Source organism: Girardinichthys multiradiatus, chromosome 24, assembly GCF_021462225.1.
Source record: "Girardinichthys multiradiatus isolate DD_20200921_A chromosome 24, DD_fGirMul_XY1, whole genome shotgun sequence".
In the NCBI taxonomy this organism is placed as follows: Eukaryota; Metazoa; Chordata; class Actinopteri; order Cyprinodontiformes; family Goodeidae; genus Girardinichthys; species Girardinichthys multiradiatus.
In genome coordinates, this window is record NC_061816.1 from 19,552,659 (window position 1) to 19,573,365 (window position 20,707).

Consider the following 20,707-nt stretch of genomic DNA (forward strand, 5'->3'; position numbering starts at 1 on the left):
AGTAGATGGAGTCATGTACATTTATTTAGAGGGTACATCAAAAAGATTTGCAAACCCCTTCACCGACAAAAACTTTGTAAAGTTAAAAAAAACAAAACACAATTTTCTGTACAAGTTTCTTGTACAAGAGGCATTAAAAAAGTGGAATGAAATGTCCAAATGCTGTAAGGCTCCCAAATATTTGGCTTGAAACAGCAATGAAAATTAAGATTACCAATACAATAAACATCTGAAAAAAAAAATAGTTGCATTAAAAAAGACATTTCAGCTAGTTTCTGTTGTTTTAAAAAAAAGTATTTATTTCCTATTTTTTCAGAAAGTTTAAATATATCTATTTCTAAAACAGGACAAGAGCGGAAAGTCATTTTTCTGCCACAGAAAAGGCACATAAAATGAGAGTACGGTTCAACAGGCAATGAAGAAATATAGTGGATCAATCTGTGGATGCAGAAACAAGAAGAGCTGAAAAACGTTACCAATTTTCTCCTTCATAGATGATTTAGGTCATTATTAATAAAGATATAATTTCTTGGTCAAGAACAGATTTGAATAGCTTTTAATCATTACCTTCTTGTTATTTGGAACATAACCACTAGATGGCAGTGTTTGTTACAGTGTACTCCTTTAAATCAACTTTTGTCTAGCTCTTGTCGTCTTTTTCTTCACAACGAAGTGGAAATGTATTTGGCTGCAAGGTAGAAATGTGCTGAAAGACTCCATGCCTTAAAACTGGTTCAATTAAGAGCTTCATTTTAAATCACCACTGTAATACTTTGCTGGTAAATGCTCAATCAAATTGATTACTTTCTTAAAACAGGATGCTTCAGTTGCTGGGCTCTGCAGACTGTGTTCAGCTTTTTCTATGGTTGACAGTGATCCAGGTCTCATCCTTGGGTGTGGACACCAGCTCAGATCGGACTTCTGCCACTTGATTCTTCAGCTGGTTAAGCTTCAGCTGTCGAACCAATGTGCTGAGCAGGACTGTAGCTACAGTGTAGGCGAACCTAACAAGAAACCAGTTTAGCTATTTACACTACATCCTTCGAATAAAAGCCCAAGCAGAAATTAAAAATGCGTCATTACCTAAGTTCTGGGCATGTTTGATTCCCTGAGAAGCCAAGCAGGCAGAAGCTCTTCCTTGCCGAATCTTCCTCAAATCGATCTGGATCAAACCTAATAAATATAAGGAAACATTTTTAATTCGAATAATTTTACCTCCTATGTGAAGCTAATTTCTATATACTGTCAATAGAAAAAACAAAGTACACTTTAGGATTCAAAAGCTTACAAAAACACCTTTGAAAAAGAAGTTGTCCCATTATGATCCCATGGGGCACACCTCGAGCAGTGAGTAAACAATAATGCCCACAGAAAATCTGCCTGTTAAATACAGTCTGAAAAAAACTAAGTGCACACCATAAACCAACAGCGTGTAGAACCACCTGAAGAAGAATTAACTCTCAGTAGTTGGTTTTCAATCTGACCTTCACCCACGTCACTGTGAAGGAATTGTGACCTACTCGTTTTTACAGTGTTGCTTCAGTTCATTAGGGTTTGAACACATTTATTTCTCCACAGCTCTCTTAGGTTTCCTAAAACTTTTCCATTTGTGAATCTTTTCATCTGTAAAATCATGGACTTTGACTAATGTGGAGATTGTCCCTGAATCTTGATCAGATTGACGAAGATCAAGAGTTGCCTCTTTAAGGTCATTGCTGATGTCTTTCTGCTTTGTGTTACATTGTGTTAACATTCTCCAGCCCAACAATAATAACTCCTGCTATTAAAGAGGTGATCACATGGAAGCAGCAAAGGTGTACTTAGTTTTTCCATATTAAGTATCATAGATATTTTAGTTCCTTCAATAACTGAAGGTAAACCTGTAGGGGGCGCTCCATGTGTCAGCATCTTGAAGAACCACTCCCAGGGCATAGATTACCAAAGTCTGAAACATAAATACATGCAAAGTTAGTGTTATTTCCTCCTATTCCATAGAAGCCACAAGCTAGACACCTCAGGAAAGCTGATACCTCTTTAGGGATCACATGTTGATCGACTTTTCCCTCCACTTCCTGAAGCCGAGCAGCTATGGGGGTCAGCTTGGCCGTCCTTACTGTCTCATTCAGAACCTGCTGGCAGTATCTTTCCAAAGACAGAGATACATTTCAACTCCTCAGCCGTTTCTTTTAAGCTGCCTAATATGAAGGATGATTATGTTTCCTGAAATTAAATGCGGATCAGGCTGGGTGGATCTCACCTGAGCTGAGGAATCTTGTCTAGGGAAACTGGATCAGAACCCAAAACATCTTGTAGTTCCTGGTGCAGCTTTTCCTGGACTTCCTTGGATGTGGACAGAAAGTGAAGGGCCCAGATGCACACTGCCAAAACAGCATTTTTCATTTTAGAATCAGGGAGAAGAAAATGATTCACATTTACCAGGCAGATCATTTATTTCTGCTACGGGTTTACTTTCAGACTCGTCACTTACAGTTTGCAGTGATGACACATCCAGCCAGAGTGAAAACCATGCAGTCCTCCATGACCTAAAACACAGAAGAAAATCTATTTCATAGAGTCCTTCAGTAGTTCTGAGGTATTTAAACAAGACTTCACCTGTCGCTCTGTGAGACTGGACTGAAGAAGAGCGTCCACGAACGCCGTCTGCTTTCTCTGGTCTCTCCTCTCCTTCACCACTGACAGCAGCATGGATTCCATCTCTGACAATGCTGACCAAAGATAAAAACCCAATTAAAGAAGACATATCATGCAAAATCAACTTTTTTAGCCTTTAAATACATTTTGTTGTATTCTTGAAGTCTGTAGGAGTGCAGAAAAGTTGAATTTAGTCTCTCCAGGTGTTGCGGGATATCTTTATATTCTTCTTGGGTCATATTTTTGAGTCCTTTCGGTTTTCTCTATCCACATGACATGTTTATGAACTGTTATGTTATTGTAACAAACTTTATTTTAGACATGAATTTATTGTGTGTTGATATGACGTCCTGGTCATTGTTTTGATAGCACTAGCATCGTCCCTTCTGCTTAGGTAATTTCTGTGTGCTGCTATTAGCTCTTTGAGGACAAAACTGTACTGCGTGTTTTGAATAGTATTATTACATAAAAAGTTTGGCATTGTTTTTGCTGTTTTTGTCTCGTTTCTGCACTGCTAGATAATTATTATCAAACTACAAAAATGGCCGAAGGGGTTAATGAGGAGCGCTCCTTGACCTCAAGGGAGGCGGGTGTGCCTCAGTAGCATCACCAAAAGAAGTTGCTGTCAGATGCACCTCAGAACAGGGGTAAAGGGAAAGCTGTGGAGCTACAATAGGGAATTTAGACCAATACATTGCAGTTCCACTTTATACACACCACAACTGAATGATTCAAGGGTGAAAGGGAAGGATTTAAAAGCAATAAATGTCCCCTTTAAGGTTAAAGCCAAGAAAAGTCCCAAATTCTAATAAGTCCAAGTGTAAGGAAAAAATCCAATGAACTAAATCAGCAAAGAGTTATTGAAGGGCAAATTGTCTTCAAAAACTAGAAGAAACTAACAGATCAAATCTTGCTTCTAAATTCTGTAGTTTGCATTTTTAAAAGGGACAATACAGCTTCTGCTTCAAGCTTTGAAGATGAAGATAGCGGGAACGAACAGGGTTGTAGTTCACAACTCTGTCACTAGATGTCCCCAAAGCACCCCTACATGCATATCTGGATTGACACTAATGTGAATGAGATTCTAAAATTCCAGTGGATCATTTAACTCTTATGTTTTCATCTTTTGTCCATAAAACATACAGCTATCTAACAGTTATGACATTTTTTCTGGGTGAAACAGATAACATCTTGGACTTTGGAGCTACAACACACAAATCTCAAATACATTAACCCCTTTCAGCTAGCTCTAAAATACTTTGAATTTACTTTGATAAATTAATGTAAGAGAAGGAACCAGCTGAATATAACATAAGAATCAGAAACTTAGAGTCACTGTTTGCTATGGTGATTCCCGCCTTTTCTAGGGAACAGGTTGGAGGCGGAGCCCACATTACAGTTTTTAATTGGTCATTCAAACAAACAAGAATCAAAGCCTAAAACAGAAACTCTACAAAAACTGTAAGTAGTATGAAAATTCCTGGTCCATTAAGTCTATTAAGAATTTTGAACTTACTTTGATGATGGATTAACCAACAAAAAGTGAATCTCTTGACTAATGTAAAACCAAAGCTTAAGAAAATACACAGCAACATGGCTGCCATGGTGATTCCCACCTTTTCTGGAAATTTCTCCCATTTCAAACAGTTAAACAGAATCACATGCAAGAATTTTACCACCAGTCACTGAACAAACACTATAAGCCAAATCATGAAAATGATTGAATCACTGATAGAACCTTCTCGTACCCAAAAAATTCAGTTTTTGTCTGTTTAAAGAGACCAATCTACCTCTAGTTTTGACAGAAAACTTTGGCATTAATATAGAATGGGAGAAAACTAGAGTTTGGGTGATCTGACAGTAAGTCATATAGCAATGGTGGAGACACTGGGCGAAAAGAGACAGAAATGCCTATGTTTTGATGTGTAAATTGCACATCTGAAGGTGAAATTTTAGGCATGACAGCCATCTGAATTGAAAGTTTTCAGAATTTTTCACAAAATCTTGGGTATGTTACATCATCACAGGTTAAGCTAAACATTCAGTGGTAAAATCTAACAAAAAATGTAAACTGTGATCATGTGAAAAGAGGAAAATGTTTCAAATAGCTAAAATCCTTAGGTAAAGAACAACTCTCTGTGAACCATCAAGCCGTGTGTTTTATTTGTTTTTCATTTTGTTCAATTTTCCAAAGCTGTGGAAAAGTAGCAAATTAAAAAAGGAAGAAATGGGACAATCATGGAGCCTCAGACCTTATATTGAGACTTCAAAATGCCTCCCTGATTTTTGTACAAGGGGGTCTATCAAGAGGCTTGTCAAAACACAGCAACAGAGTCTACACAAAGACAGAAAGTATATCCAGAGAACTTACACCAAGGTAAGTGTAGTGCTCTGACTTACCCTTCTCATAATGTGTTTTTCTACTGGAGCTCTTCTCCAGGGAACCGTCCATGTAGCCCTTTCCAATTTCGGACCAGATCTGGTAGGATCAGAACAAAAACGTATTTCATTCAGATGCCTTAAACAAACAAAAGAAAACCCAGTCAAATCCCAAAACTTCTCACCGCGTCGTGGTTCTTGCGGAAGGAGATTATTTCAGCGTCGTCTTTGAAGCGCTCGCCCAGACCCAGCTGAGTGACTGTCTTTAGGGCCAGACCTAGTAGGTGGGCACACAGGGGAATGTGCTGAGCCTCTGGAAATGACTTCCACTTTCCCACAAGCTCCTCTGTCACCTAGACAAAAATTCCAGGCCAGTGGGTAACCTTTAATGCACACTAGGCAGACCTCATTTAACGTGCTCTTTACAAACCTTGAGCATGACTGGGAAGTTGTTCTTAAGGCCGATGTTGATGGCCCCCTCATATAATTTCTTTCTAACCACTGACTCATTGGGCCCACCTCCCATCCCAGGCGGGTATCCGAGTAGCGACTTCAACATGGTCTCAAAGGAGTCAGCTGGAAAACAGAAAGAGAAATGTGAAGAGTTTAGGTATTTATATGAACATAGACTTTCAGTTACAGACTGATGTCCTTACTGGTATGATTGGGGTTGATATGCTGCTGGAGCTGGTTCACAGAGCCCAGACTGACCACTGGTCGCCTGCCAAACCAGAAGGATGCCACGGGTCCAAACTCCTGATGCAGGTTAACGAGGAACTCATGCAGGCTGCCTTTGTTGATGATGTCCTGCAGGTTTCCATCCCTGAAGAAGCAGCAAAACAACATCTACAAATTCACACTTTTCTGTTTATGCAACTCCCTTCAGAATTATCAGCAACTCTGAAAATTACTATAAATCAAATTAAAATAAACAATTTTTGTAAATATTAAAAAAGAAAATTAAGTAGTTATCCATGACTTGCTGTTTATTTTGGGTATAAATATGATTATATTGCTATTTATCAAAATCAGAAAGACAAGAAACATACAATTCAGGAAATTATATATATATATATATATATTTTTTTTTTTTTCAGAAATTGAACCTTTGTTTTATACCAAACACTCTAGGTGAGTTTGGTATGAAACAAAGGTTCAATTTGTGAAAAATCAGAATCAGGCTTATTGACAATTTTTTACAGACAAACAAGGAATTTGACTCAGGTACACTTTGCTCTCAGTGATTTTTTTTATTTATTTATTTTTCTTTTTATACATAATAGTGGAAAAACACTTTGCTGCCATTGTTAAGTACAATGGTGGATCTGTGATGCTGTGGGCCTGTTTCTCTTCAAAAAAGGTCCTTGAAGTCTTGTTACTCTAACAAGCATAGCATCAAGTAGTGTTTAAAATACCAGGACATTTTAAATAAACATCTGGCAACCATTTCCAGACAACTGAAAATATGTAATTACAGAGTCTTCTAACAGAATAATGATCTTAAACATATGGCTAAATCAACACAGAACTATCTCAGTCCCCAATCCTAAGTCCTGTAGAAAAACTGTGCAGTGAGCTGAAGAGAAGACAGCAGAAGAGATTGGCATCTTGATGTCACCAAGTCTACATAACAACCATTCAGACTTCCTGCATGCCAAATGGCTGCAAGGCTAAAAAGACTTTGAGTCCTACCATCACAAATGTAAACATTGTGGAGTTAGCTAAACTCTACTAGAACCTATAACAGATTTGTGTGCTGTGCTCTGATTAGATTAAGATTGGGCTCTTGAACACCTTATTCCAGATGGTTCTGGCATGAACTAAAGGATGCCCACTGTTAAGTATGGAGGATCTGCAATGTAGTGGGCCTGTTTCTTTTCCAAATGCCCTGTGAGCCCTACTAAATCAGTCCACGTTGCAGAGTTTTTTTAAATAAAAGGACTTATTGAATAAAACGTTTGTGGTCTCTGCCAGAAAACTGAAACTGAAATGTCATTGAGGCTTACAGCAAAGGGTGCCAATATGTCTGGAGGGTTCTGGTGAAAGTATGGCATGCACAGAAAGTTACATGGCTTTCTGTCCCCAGGGTATAAAAGTTATCACAAGCTGGAAGTATAAAAGCAGATATGATAACTTACTTCTCATCTGTGGGGTAGAGACCTGGGATACCTGAGGCCCTTCTGGAAGACTGTAAAATCATTAGAAGCATTAAGTGCATTTAGCATGGTGATTCACATGGAAGTGTCGCTATTTTTAGCTTCTAATCTCTCCTTTAGGAGCGTTTTAGGACAAGAAAATTGACTGAGCAAAAAGATATTCCTGCTTGCTAAAAATCAGCGAACAAATTATACACCTTCAAGCATTAATATTTTGCTTTCTACCCGTGTTTTACCTTGTTGGAGCAGATTTGAACTCCTAAAAACTGGCTTTTTAAACATCTTCTGACAGTTACATAAAATGAATACCGATTGTTAGATAACATCTCAACATGTCTGTATTTGTAAAAGTGTTTACGTAATAGCCGTCGCGATTTGCAAAAAGGCGTAGATGTTTTAAAATCGAGTGTTTTGCGTTTGAAATCTGACCTGACGGCAGCACCCTGCTAACAGCTAACTGACTTTGAGCTATCGGGGACTTACTGGGTACAAATAGAGAACAGCCCCGACCAAAATGATGACAAACGTGACAGCGAAGATTGCAAAGTCCAACATCACTGCGTTGTTAAGTTTTCTTGTTTGATTGATTTTTTTGCGTATGATGTTGACAGTTACCACGTCATCATAGCTTCTCTGTGTGCCACTACACCGCCTAGCTACAGCAAGCAGACAAAAGTAATCGATTCCCTGCGTGAGGTCGTGTAATTTTACGGGTTTCTTTTTTTCCCAGTGACACTTAAACTGCTCATAGCCCCTCAGTTTCATTTAGCATATAACTAATAATAAAATAAGTGAAAACCCATTAGAAATGTTTTTTCTTTAAATAAATGAAAACATTTTCACCTAAAAAGTAACTCTTCAATCTTACAAATTTTAATGTCTTTGAGTGAAATAAGAATTTGATCCCCCATCAGAACGTGACATGGATTTTCTGCAAGGTTTGAGGTCTGGAGACTTGCTACATTATTCCATGACCTTAATGTGCTTCTTGTTTAGCAGCTCCATTGGTGCCTTGGTTTCACATCTTGGGTTGTCATCACTCTGGATGACACATTTATGGATCTGCATCTGTATCACCTTTCTCTGGTTTAGATAATAGAGGATGTTTGTTTCTTTAAAAGTGAGCAAACCAACAAATTCTTGTTGTGCGAATTAATATTGGTCACCCCAAAATTAGCTAATTTCTTTTTAATGAACAAACTACACCTTCTCTAGTACCTAAAATATATGGTAACCTTCACAGTTGTCAGTCATCACCCACCCCCTCCGCTTCATAGGACTCCATCCCACAGCCACTCTCCCCCATCACCACCCTGCCCCTTTCAACACTTCAGGTGAGGAACAAGCTGCAAAATATTATGGTGTGAAAGGCTGCAGGTCCGGACGGCATCAGCTCTAGTCTCCTGAGGTGCTGCGCAGATCAGCTGTGTGACATCATGGAATATGTGTTCAACCCAAGGACTGAAGCTGGGGAAAATACCACAGCTTTTCAAGACCTCCTGTGTGGTACCAGTGCTAAAGACCTCACATTCGAAGGACCTTCGCAGCTAAAGAGCGGTAGCACTGACCTTGTGTCTAATGAAGACCCTTGAGAGATTGGTCCTCAACCATCTTCGCCCCCTGGTGAGGTCTTCAAGCTGGAGCTGTCACGAGTGGACCACTATCTCTTGGACAATGTTTCCCATCCCATGCATGAAGCTGTTGTGGAACTAGAGAACACCTTCTGTGACAGACGGCTGCATCCTAGGTGCACAAAAGATCCTTATTGCAGGTCCTTCCTCTCAGCAATTGTTAGACTTTATGACATCACTGCTTCCAACACACTGTTGACATCCCTGCTGTTTTTGCAAATTTTTTTCATTTGTTGTAAATAGTCTGTTGTTTTATTATGCAAAAATATACACATATGCACATTTTGTACATTTTTAAAATTCTATTCAGTTGCACATTTCTTTGTATCTGAGTATGCTATTTTGAATAACTCTACCAGTTTTTTTTTTACTGATGCTTTAAATTTGCCCTTACTGAAAAATCTCTTTTTAATAATTTTTAACTTTGTGTGATTCTGCATGCTTTGACCTACCTGTCATTTTGCTGCTGGTACACCTTAATAAGGATTATATCTATTGTATTGTATTGTATTCTATTCTTAAAGTTACTAGCCAGACTTTTCTATAAACTTAATTACGTCCACCTTAGATACAGGTAGTCACCAACAGAGCCACATGTTGGGGTCAACTTTGTTATTTAAGTTGCCATTTGCTTCTAAATATTTTTTTGTCAAGATAAAACTTTCCCCATAACGTTTTCATGCACATCACAGAAGGCAAAAGACAACTGATCAAAGTCTTTCTCTTGTTTTACTTCTTTATTCACATGTTTTAATCAAATTCATCCTTCAAAGGTGTTTACTAATATTCTGCACCACTTCGGCAAGGCCAGATGATCAGCTCAATTCTTCTGCCTCTTGTGATGTCACGAAGAGCAGTATTAGTTGCTTTGCTTTTTTTTTTTTCTATAGTATACTTTTCAAAACATTGCATTTTGGGAAAAAATCCTGCAATGGAAATCTGTACTTAATGGCCCAGTTTTGGTTTTTTACCTTTAGTTTTATATTTTTAAGTGAAAAAAAAACTTACATTTTAATTTATTTTAGTGTTTTCACTGTAGTTTAGTTTTGCTGCTTATGGTGAGTAAATTACATTTTCTAATGTTTTTCTTATTTGGGTTAGCCCAGAAATGTATCTAAAACTCTGCTTTGAGTTGATTTTACTTATTAAATTTATTAATAAAATTTTAGCAGATATAAAGAGGAGGCATTGTTGGATTACTTTAAACTCTTTATTGTAAGAGATAAGCACATTTGAAAAATATAAAAAATAATCTCTAATATAAACACAAATGTCAACAAAGCTGCAGTAAGAAGAGATTTACAGTAGCTTCTTTTTTTTTTCAGGTAGTAATTTCTGATTTGTCCTCTGGCTTTGGAAGCTCAATCTCCATCGCCCTCAAGTAACCTAAAGAGGGCAGAAAACATAACATAATCTGCATTTTAAGGTTGATTTTACTGGATTTGTAATGTTTTGTCAGTGTTGTCTTTCTCACCTTCAGTGTAGTCTGTCTCAGGTCTGGTGGCAATAAAGATCCACGCCAAGCCCACCAGCAGAGCCACCACCAAGTTGATGGTAACCCACGGGTGGAGGATCTGGTGCTCCGACCCTGGAGGCCTACCGCAGGAACAGATGAAATCAAGAAATATAAACCTGCTGTTACACCCGTCTCAGAACATCATAATGATCGCTGTCAACTCACCATAATGTCGTGTTGAAGGATGCGTAGAGGTTGATCCGATCGCTGGTCATCTGCTGGCTCAGAGAGAGGACCAACGCTGAGAAATACACTGTTGAATAAAAGATGGAGCGTTGGAATAAAGCAAGCAGAAACAACAGGGACTGATCGTACTGATGGATGATGTGGACTCACAGAACGAAGCCAGAGCCACTGGATCCAGAGTGATGAACTGCCTCAAAGCCACATGACCTTTGGCCAGATTCACCCTGAAAATACAAAAACATGTTCAGTGGAAATAAATCATTAATTATCATATTTATCCTGTCTTCAAAAAGAGCTAAACCAATTTAACTGACTTTATTAAGTTTACTTGGTTAATGCCTTCATCTCTTCCTACCATGTGGGGCTACATACCTTTATATGAGTAGATGAAACAAACAGAAACCCCAATTTGCAAAGATGATAGTAAAGGTAAAATATCTTCAAGTAAACACACTTAAAAGGGGTGAAATAAGTATTGTTTAACGTATTTAGTCAATGTGCGCAAGGCCTTTGGAAAAGAAACAGGCCCACAGCCTCACAGATCCTCCACCGTACTTAACACTGCAGTTTAGGAGCTTTTCTACATGTCCATCTTTTGATGTACATCAGACCCACCCGGATGGGTTGTTGCTGATCTGATCAAAGCACGTGGGTCTAATTTAATTCCCAGTAGAGTTTTCCAAACTCCACGTGTTTATGTTTGTGATGGTAGGACTGAAAAACACTTTTATCTTGGTTTACCTCGTAATAAAACAGCTTGTAACAATGGTTATTATGGGGCTGTCCATTGCTCTTTTCTCTTGACCTCACCCCACAGGCTTTCTATAGGATTTTGGTCTGGGAACTGAGTTCACCATGGAGGAAGGTTGATTTTGTGTCTGGTGAATCATTTCTGTGTTGATTTGGTCATACATATTGGATCAATATCCTACTGAAACACAATGATTGCCCATCTTCTCTTTCAGGCGAAAGCCACCAGATTTTCCTTTGAAAATGTCCCGGTATCTCCAATAGTTCATGATGAGAAAGCAAAACAGGCTCACAGCATCACAGATCCTCCACCATGCTTAATAGAGGCATGACCTTTCTACATATTCATTCCTAGACCTACCTGGAGGGTTTGTTCCTGAAAAATATACAGTAACAGTAACAAATCTTTAATCTCTCTTTCCATCGTTTTCACTTTGTGGCGACAAGGTAAACATGACACCTCGTCCTGCCTTGTCAGTTCCAATTGTTTTAAAACGTATTTAATTATTGCTCTGACCATATTTGAAATATACCTGTTTGGCATGTTTTCTCTAAATTCCTATTCTGAAGAGTTACTATGTGTAATGGGCCTGTTTACAGGACCTTGCAGAAGCATTTCTTCCCCTTGAACTTCCCCAACAACAACACAAACCTCAACTATTGGTGTTTTATGTGAGACCAGCACAGTTTTTTTTACATCTACATACAATTTCAACCAGTATTACCCTCTATTTAGGTCCAATCTTTCAATCAGCTCTGACCAGCTTCCTTGTCCCTGCTGAATAAATAGCCTCCCCACACCATGATGCAGCCAGCACCATGTTTGAATGGTGTTTTTGGGTGATGTGCAGCCATACGTTCTTGGAATGCAGACCAAAAATTTTTATTTTGGTCTCATCTCACATGCAGTATTACAATAAATGTGGTAGGCACAGTAAGAAGCCTCCTCATATCCTCAGAATTAAGTCAAAAACGCACACTTTTTTGATGCAAATATTTCCTTATTCCCTCTAAAGACTGATCTGACACTTTGTGAACCAAACAGGAGTGTGGATTCTTATTTTGGTATGTTTATGGTATCGAACACAGGAATGTCCTCCAGTTCAGAAGCACAGCTTCACCTGTCGAAGGAGGCTACAGTGCTGATGGCCAATAGCATGTAGAGCAGAGACTGGGAGGGGTATGCCAGGCTGTGGTACTGCTCCAGCAGGTTGGGCAGAGCAGTGAGGTGCTGCCCAGCCAGCATGTACACCACCACCACGTTCCACACGGCGCAGCCAGCCAGGAAACCATGACAGTACAGACCAAACACCCTAAGTCACAAAAACAGAGGAGAAACATTGAGAAGGTGCAAGAGACATGGTTAAAGATTCAATTTTCTGGTTTTCTTTCACCTGAAGCCTTCGTGCACTCGGACAGAAACATCTCTAGTGGTCCAATTCGCCTGCATGTGATGTAGCTCGGTCATGTTATCCATCTGGTCACTGGTGGTGTTCCAGTCTGAGCGCTCTGCAGCCTGGAATCGCTCTGCCCATCAACAGGCATAATTTAGTAACAAAGGATAAAAAATGATCCTGCTAGTGCGACGCTGGTGTAGGGGTTAAGCGTGCAACCACATATAGAAGCTATAGTCCTCGAAGAGGCCGTCCAGGGTTCGAGTCCTGGACCCGGCGACCTTTGCCGAATGTCTCCCTCTCTCTTTGCCCCTCTTTCCTGTCTACATACTATCAAAAATAAAGGCCTCTAGTGCCGAAAAAAAAAGATCCTGCCCAACCTGGCCCTATGTGATGTGAGAAGTAACTGCCCCTTAAACCTAATACCATTTAAGTGCGACAAACACAACTAAATATAGAAGAAATGTTCTTTTTCACAGCACTGCATCTCTCACATTAGCTGCCTCTGATTGGTTTATCAGATCATCGTGATGGCTCCTCCCCCAGGAGTCCATGCTTCCAATTCAATTCAATTCAATTCAATTCAATTCAATTCAATTCAATTAAAAATACTTTATAAATCCCAAGAGGCAAGTTCAGACTCTGATCAGATCTTAAAATCCATCAAGATGTTGCCTGACCAAGCCACAGAGGACAACCAACCTCTCAAGAATTAGATGCGTTAAATGTTTCTTTGTCATCGTCCACTATAGATGTATGTTGTGTGTTTTAGATGACATAGCCATTGAAACAACTCACACAAATGAAAATGTTTATATTGCTATGTTAGTGGACATTAAGAGTTCGCAATTTCTCAAGAACCTGCAGGCTGATAGTCGTAAATTTGCTCTAGCATCACCAAGAAAGCAGCAAATTTTTATATTTTGTTGCTGATAGTGGTCAAAGGGCCCAGTGGCGCCGATTGTTTGGCAGTTTCATCCCTGTAAGTCTGCCCCAGGAAGCTGTGGCTACAATATAGCCTACCACTGTTAGTGTGTGAATGTGCATATGAATGGGTGGATGACTGAATGTAGTGTAAAGCTCTTTGGGGTCTCTGGGGACTTGATAAATTGCTATACAAGTACAGGCCATTTGCCAGTTTGCAGCATCAAAGATGGAACGATCCTGTCTGTGCCTTCCAGGTGTTGTAGTTGTTTTATCCCGATAGACTCACAATAAGATGATAATTCGATTCAGCTTATAAAGTGGATTAACAGAGCATACGTCTTCTTAGCTTTTTAGCTTTCCTGTTCTCAGAGGATGTACATACTTTTTCAACAAGCTCACCATGATATGCCATTTTTCTAGTACAGGTTAAGGAACTAATAATAAGAGTAACTTGCCAGAACTTCACTTTAAAAAAATCTAAATGAATCCTTTGATGGACTTTGATGCATATTTTACACATACCAATAATTGTATCGGAAGCATTCTGCCACCATCAATCAGTCAAATTATAACCAATTGTGCCTAATTTAGCTAAATGACACACTAAATTCCCCAAATTTACACTGATTGCATTTGTTATATTCCAGTTAACAATCTCTACAATCAAGCATTAGCTTGATAGCAAACACAAAAAAAATTATGTTTTTTTTATATTTGTAAAAAACTCAGGCAACAGGTGGAATGCAGATGTAGAAATTTCTTCAGTGTCAGAGAGACAGGTTTATTCCCTCATCATTAACTTCCATTTAATCTGTAGTAGTAATATAGATTTAATGTAGCATTTTTTTCATATGTTTTTCATATGTCTTTGTAATAACTAAATCTTTATGTCATTGGTTACTAGTTCTGTTTGATTTTTCTTCTGATCTACAATTCAAGAGTTGATCGACTTTAGTGCTGATTCTAAATAAATCTTAAAAATACTAAAATCTCCTCATGGTGATCTTTCAGTGGAAAAGTCTGAAATTCCTCCTTCAGGCTGATTTGGCTAACGACTGCTTTCTAAACTCTAGTATAATTAACACGGTTTAATCATGCCACAACTCACTGTTTCTCTCTACGAACAGCTTCCTGACTGGCTGGCTCTGACCCTGGGGGGCCGAGAACAGGGACTGCTGGGGGATCGGTGAAGAGGTGTCGTTTATGATGTCGTCTTCTTCAAGGCAAAACTCATCCGGAACCTGCGATTCTGCGACCTTTGACTTCCTGAACATGAAAAACGTCTTATGACTTCCTTGTTTTGTATTCAACTCTAACTTTGTTTATCTGTGCTTGTTTTTTTACTTTTTCTTTTTGGCTTTCTTAACAACTTCTTCCCCATCAGTTGTCTGATCTCCCATATCTCCATTGACCAGGTCTGCTTGGTTTTCTTCCAGATCTGAAATCCAGACGCATGAGTTTAAAACTGCTAAGATACTTTTATATCAACCATGGAAGACAAGCAGAATGATTTTCACTTGTAGACATGGCTTTCTTCTTCTTCCGTCTCCTCTGTATTGGAGCATCTGCTGTAGCTTCAAGAGTTAGGTGATCTCCGACATCAGACTCCCTCCGGCTGCTGAGCCCTCCCATTTCCATTTCCTGATCTGTGTAAAGAAAAAATATTATTGTTTTGCTGTTAAAAAGATTAGTTACCAGTTTACTCTCAATTTCTTACCATCCATATCCCCTGCTCCATTTGTGTCCTTTCTTGGCTTCTTCTTTTTACGTTTTGGGGCTGGAAAATCTGTGAACATTTTTAATTTGATAAAAACAGAGGAATAAATCAAGAAGAATGGTCAGGAATGTAGTTTCTGAAAGACTCTGACCCACCTGCTGTGTCTTGGCTTTTATGACAGAACAAACAAAAAGAGAGATTCAGTGTTAGTCTCATTTTTAATCAGAGAAACTGTTTAAAGAAAAACACTTTCCCTACCTGGACATAGTAGGAAGTGCTCGCTGTCCTTGCTGAGGAGACAAAAAAGGAGGAATAAAAGTCATTTTGCTCTAATTTAACTTCATTTATCACATTTATAGTCATTTTTACCATTGCAACATTACTGACAGCCGAAAAAAGACCATGTCAGGGATAGTTCAGATTTTTTCACGTCGGGTTGCTGAAAACCTTTTGCAGCTCACTAGGTTTTATGGTATTTAGCCATTAACAGCTAAGTGTCTGCACAGAAGCAGAAAAAAGAGAAAGAAAGAAAAAATCCCAACTGTCTGCATTGGATTAAAGGAAACTGACAAGGAACAATCTAGAAATGAGCAAGACTTAACTCTGCTTATAATAGTAACTGCTGGAACATCAGTGTTGCTCGCCTCAACGACAGGCTAAATGCCTTTTGGAGAAAGGTTTTATGGCCAAAGGGGAAGAAAACCGAGCTGACTTACCACATTAGATATGTTTGGAGGAATCAAGATAAGGCTCAGAACACTGTGTCAAGTGTCAAGCATGGTGGTGGCAGCATCAACAAAGTGTTATGAATAATTAAGGAGGAAAGCCTCCAAATTCTTTGACTTTACCTCAACTTAACAGTTAGCTGAAACTTGGATACAGCTGGGTATTCCAAGGGCACAACAGTCCAAAACACCATCATAACTGGTCTTAGAGGGGATAATGCAGGCTAAGATTCTGCTTTTGCTATGGCTAACCCATGGCAAAAGCCCTCCCACCATTTACTGTCAGATTATTGCAAATGAAACTAAAATCTATAAAAATACAAAATTCTTGAGTGTATGTATATTTATTTAAAAAAATCATTAAAGTTATATGTTCACCTCAGCCTGGTTAAATGTAATTTGAAACAAATCCCTCCCCCAAAAAAATAAACATCAATGACATTTAAGCCTAGGCCACTGACTAGAAATGTAAAGGGGCCTAGGACAGATCTCTGAAGTACACAACTGAGTTGTTGATGTATTATTAGTAATTAATTAAAAGCAATAGTTTTCTTTTAGACTCTAAACAACTAAACGATGTGTGAAGTCTTTTTAAACTTATATAGATCTCAAAGTTTTTTTTTTTTTTTTATGTAGAGCTGACATATAAGCCAAACAACATGAAACTGGATTTGAATAAAACAGGACAAGCACAATAAAAAATTAAGTTATTGATAAGTTCCAAAAGTTTCAAACAACAATTATGAATCAGTTTTTCCAAAACCTCAGAATCTTTGATGACAAATAATTCAGCACTTTATACTTATTAGTTTAAGAAAAAAACAAGAATAGGCTAGAACCAACAAACTAAACCCCTAAGACGTCTGTTAAACTTGAAGATTTGTCTTTTTCCCCCAATTTAGTGTTTATTTAAAACACATTACCCAGTAATTCTTCTAATTTTAACAAACCTAGATGCAAATGAGAAACTCATTAGGAATTTAATCTTAAAACAGAGCAAAGACATGACCAGAGGCTAATTTAATCCTTACATAACATGTGAACAGGTTTGGATTTTATTCCAGTATAACAGACGTCTGAACAAACCGCTTGGACAATAAAATCCTTACCGTCGTCTTTCTGGCCATTTCAGTGAAGAATTCAACTCAGAGTGGAGCGAAGCAACACATGACATCCTGACGGATAAATCCTGAGCTAAATCTGCCAAGACGGGGGATTAGTCGGAGCAGAGGTCAAACGACTCAAGCCTTTTATAAAAGACTTGGAGCATCATAAGAGTGACTGTTTGTGATTTTGGTGGGATTTGCTTTCATTTTACTGATGCCGTTGCAGTGCTTTCTTATTTTAGGTATGGTCAGATGATAATAACTTTGAGACCTTTCCAATTTGAATTGAATATTGGAAAAAAAATTGGGATTTTGCAGCATTTATTATTAAATGCTGCAAATGCATTCATTAAATGCTGATTCTTTAAAAGTTTGGAACTTTTGGTGCTTTTCTGGTTTTAAAAATGCAAATTGTGATGTGGTAAATAAACATTAAGGGCCAAAACTATCCAATAAAAAATTATTTGTAAACGTTTTGTATATGTAATATTAACAAAAAGCATACTTAAATATAATTAAATAGATTAAACTTTTTGTTAAAAAAATAAAGAGATCAATAGTTACATAAATGTGTCAATAATTCAATAAATTTAACAATACACAATTTAACAATAAATGTCAAAATGATCGATAAATACTTGAATTCATTACGTGTTAAAATTCTATATAATTATTTATATATTTAATCATTTCAGATTTTCTTCGCTAGAGTCCGCCATAAATTAATGTAATTTGTCAGTGGGGCTCCTTAATAGGCCCCAACATCTGATTGGTTAAGCTGCACCGTCTTAGCTCCTCCCATTTTAACGGGTAGGCTAATAGAAAAAGGCTAAATTCATGATACAGGTCTATTAAATAATTCAATTAAATAAATACTGTAACAATTCTGTATGCTTTACATATACAAAATTTTTATGTGTGAATTTCTAAGTTCATCTAAATGACCATATACAGAAATAGTGATTTAACAACATATTTATTTACTGAATAGTAACACCCTTGGCAATCGGCAAATAAAACAATACAAAAAGTAACTTAAAAATGGAATGAAGTAAAAAAGAAAACCACTTAATTTTAAAATTTGAACGTTTTTGCTAGATAATAGAAAAAAAGATAATCTGGAAACGGAAATATTAGTTTCTTTCTTTCATACTAAGATTACACTGTAAGGCTGCACAGGAACCTCAGGAATCCCTGTTTTTTAAGAAAACCTTGTTTCCCATTAAGCTAACCCTGGATAATATAGCAAAAAGGTTTTAAGAGCAGAACCCGTTCACTTGTTCCTCATCAAGACTGGATTTCAAGCAATAAATTCCTTCAGCTGTTCCTTCAGAATGATTACAGAAATATATACATAGCTAAATAAAATAAATATTATAGCAACAAGTACAACAAAGATAGTTAATTGTTGAGGCAAATTCTGTTTAATTAAATGTGGCATGATTTAACATAGCATCTTTTTAAATAATAAAAATTCACCTTAGCCTTGTATTCAATTTTCAACTGTATCCTAATGTAACTTTTTATACATATCTCTTCCTTGTATTTATTTCTATATAATTTCCCCTTAACCCCTTCCCTATTTATTTTCCTAAATATTGTTTTTATCATGTATCATTTTTTCATTGTACAATTATTTTCATTTTCAATTTATTTATAGATTATTTTTGTTAATTTTCCAGGTATTTTCATACCTAATATTTAAATCCCAGGTAAATGTTTTTTCTGATTTTTGTAACTAATGCTTTTACATTCTTAAATATGGTACACAACTGACTAATAATGCCTTATATTTTATCTTTGCATTTTTACCTTTCTTACAGGCCTATTGATTTACAAGTTTCGCTTTCAATTCATGTGTCTCATTTTTCCCTTGAATAAACCCTTGTTTATCCAGCTAAAACCTTATTGAGATGTAAAATCTCTTTTTCTAGAGGGACCTTCATTGGCATGGCTTTTTTTTTCCTGAGTCCATCTTAGATGAACTCGGGTCCAGAAAAGCTGCCGGTGGTTCTTGGTGTCTTTTGCTCTGCATGGCAGAGTTTTAACTTGTACTTGTAGATGTAGCAACGAACTGTGTTAACTGACAATGGTTTTCTGAAGTGTTTCTTAGCCCACGTGGTAATATTTGTTACAGAATGATGTCGGTTTTTAATGCAGCGTCTCCTGAGGGGTCAAAGATCACAGGCATTCAATGTTTGTTTTTGGCCTTGCTGATTTCTCCAGATTCTCTCAATCTTCTGATGATAGTATGGACTGTAGATGATGAAATCCCTACATTGCTTTGTTGAAAAACGTTGTGTAGTTGTTCACAAAGCAGTGAACCTCACCCCATCCTTACTTGTAAACGACTGAGCCTTTTAGGAAAGCTCCTTTTATACCCAATCATGACTCTCACCTGTTTCCAATTAACCTGTTCACCCGTGGAATCTCCCAAACAGGTGTTTTTTGAGCATTTCTCAACTTTCCCTGTCTTTTGTTGACCCTGTCCCAGCTTTTTTGGGACATGCTGCAAGCATCAAGTTCAAAACGAGTTAATATTTGCAGAATACAGCAAAGTTTATCAGTTTGTACATTAAATATCTTGTCTTTGTAGGGTATTCAGTTGCATATAGGTTAAACAGGATTTGTAAAATATTGTATTCTGTTTTTATTTAGGTTTTACAAAACGTCCCAACTTCATTGGAATTAGGGTAAATACGTATTCACCATTAATATAGTGAATGTGTATTTAATTGTCCAAATATAAGCCGATTAAAATTGAATAATTTTTATGACTTAAGTAGACCCTGAGGAAACCATGGTCTCAGAGCTGACCCTTCATGTAATCCCACTCCCACGGACTCATTATCCTTCTACCTGTCCTGCATGAACCTCTCAGACTTCAGACATGGGTACAAATATGGGCCATGGACTCTGTAGTTATTACAGCTCTAATATTCAAAAAGCAGTACTAATAATGGAACCCCAGCAGATTATAAGTAAATTCACTGACCTGAGGAAGAGGCGGCAGCTCTCTGAACCTTATATTCTGAACAATAATACAAAAAACATTATTAGGCCGCATAAATATTCACAACAGACAGCAAAGTGGATGGATGGAGGGATACAACTTTTGGACAGTAGGATAAGGAATAAAGTGTAGAAAAACAAACGGATTCCCGTATTCTTTTTCCTCAAGGAAAGCAGGACAATACTTTTGTCCTATCAAACTTCTCCAGATCTTTCTAGAATGTGTGAGAAGCACGCATAGAGCTCCAAAATGATGTTTGGAATGTAATAAAGCACTGATTACAGGCATTACTGTGAGATATGAACAGTTATGAATGTTGTCTAATAAAGTACTTACTTTACCGTCTCCCCCCTCCATTCTCTGGCTTTTCACCTAAAACTCTTTACTGAAATGAATATTCAGTCATACAGTCAACAGCAAACATGAATTATTTATAAATAACACGGTTTAAAGTTCAGTAAACGCAGTCTGTGCTGTTTACGCACTGCCTAGCTACCTTACTCAGCCGGATGTACGAATTAGCACTTATACTTTCAGAATAAAAGCCGACCATGA

At 37.6% G+C, this 20,707-nt stretch overlaps 2 protein-coding genes across 3 annotated transcripts; both read right to left on the reverse strand.

Moving 5' to 3' along the window:
* Window positions 1–6: 6 nt before the first annotated feature.
* LOC124861656 (cytochrome P450 20A1) lies at window positions 7–7,853 on the reverse strand. The gene is made up of 13 exons (XM_047355542.1): window positions 7,671–7,853; window positions 7,170–7,219; window positions 5,688–5,854; window positions 5,462–5,607; window positions 5,217–5,384; window positions 5,053–5,131; window positions 2,614–2,726; window positions 2,489–2,543; window positions 2,258–2,378; window positions 2,031–2,142; window positions 1,881–1,945; window positions 1,084–1,173; window positions 7–1,004 (listed from the first exon to the last, which is right to left on the reverse strand). The coding sequence occupies exons 1-13, from the start codon at window positions 7,740–7,742 to the stop codon at window positions 851–853; spliced, it is 1,392 nt and encodes a 463-aa protein (XP_047211498.1). The 5' UTR covers window positions 7,743–7,853; the 3' UTR covers window positions 7–850.
* Window positions 7,854–10,014: 2,161 nt separating this feature from the next.
* LOC124861657 (transmembrane protein 237B-like) lies at window positions 10,015–20,659 on the reverse strand. Of its 2 annotated transcripts, XM_047355543.1 has the most exons (14): window positions 20,489–20,659; window positions 20,135–20,170; window positions 15,567–15,598; window positions 15,464–15,477; window positions 15,309–15,377; window positions 15,109–15,237; window positions 14,936–15,029; window positions 14,700–14,857; window positions 12,665–12,797; window positions 12,392–12,583; window positions 10,671–10,744; window positions 10,500–10,587; window positions 10,293–10,414; window positions 10,015–10,204 (listed from the first exon to the last, which is right to left on the reverse strand). In XM_047355543.1, the coding sequence occupies exons 1-14, from the start codon at window positions 20,507–20,509 to the stop codon at window positions 10,140–10,142; spliced, it is 1,227 nt and encodes a 408-aa protein (XP_047211499.1). In that variant the 5' UTR covers window positions 20,510–20,659; the 3' UTR covers window positions 10,015–10,139. The 2 variants fall into 2 exon arrangements, with proteins under 2 accessions (XP_047211499.1, XP_047211500.1); XM_047355544.1 differs by lacking the exons at window positions 20,135–20,170; window positions 20,489–20,659 and adding an exon at window positions 17,143–17,175.
* Between the last annotated feature and the right edge of the window lie 48 nt (window positions 20,660–20,707).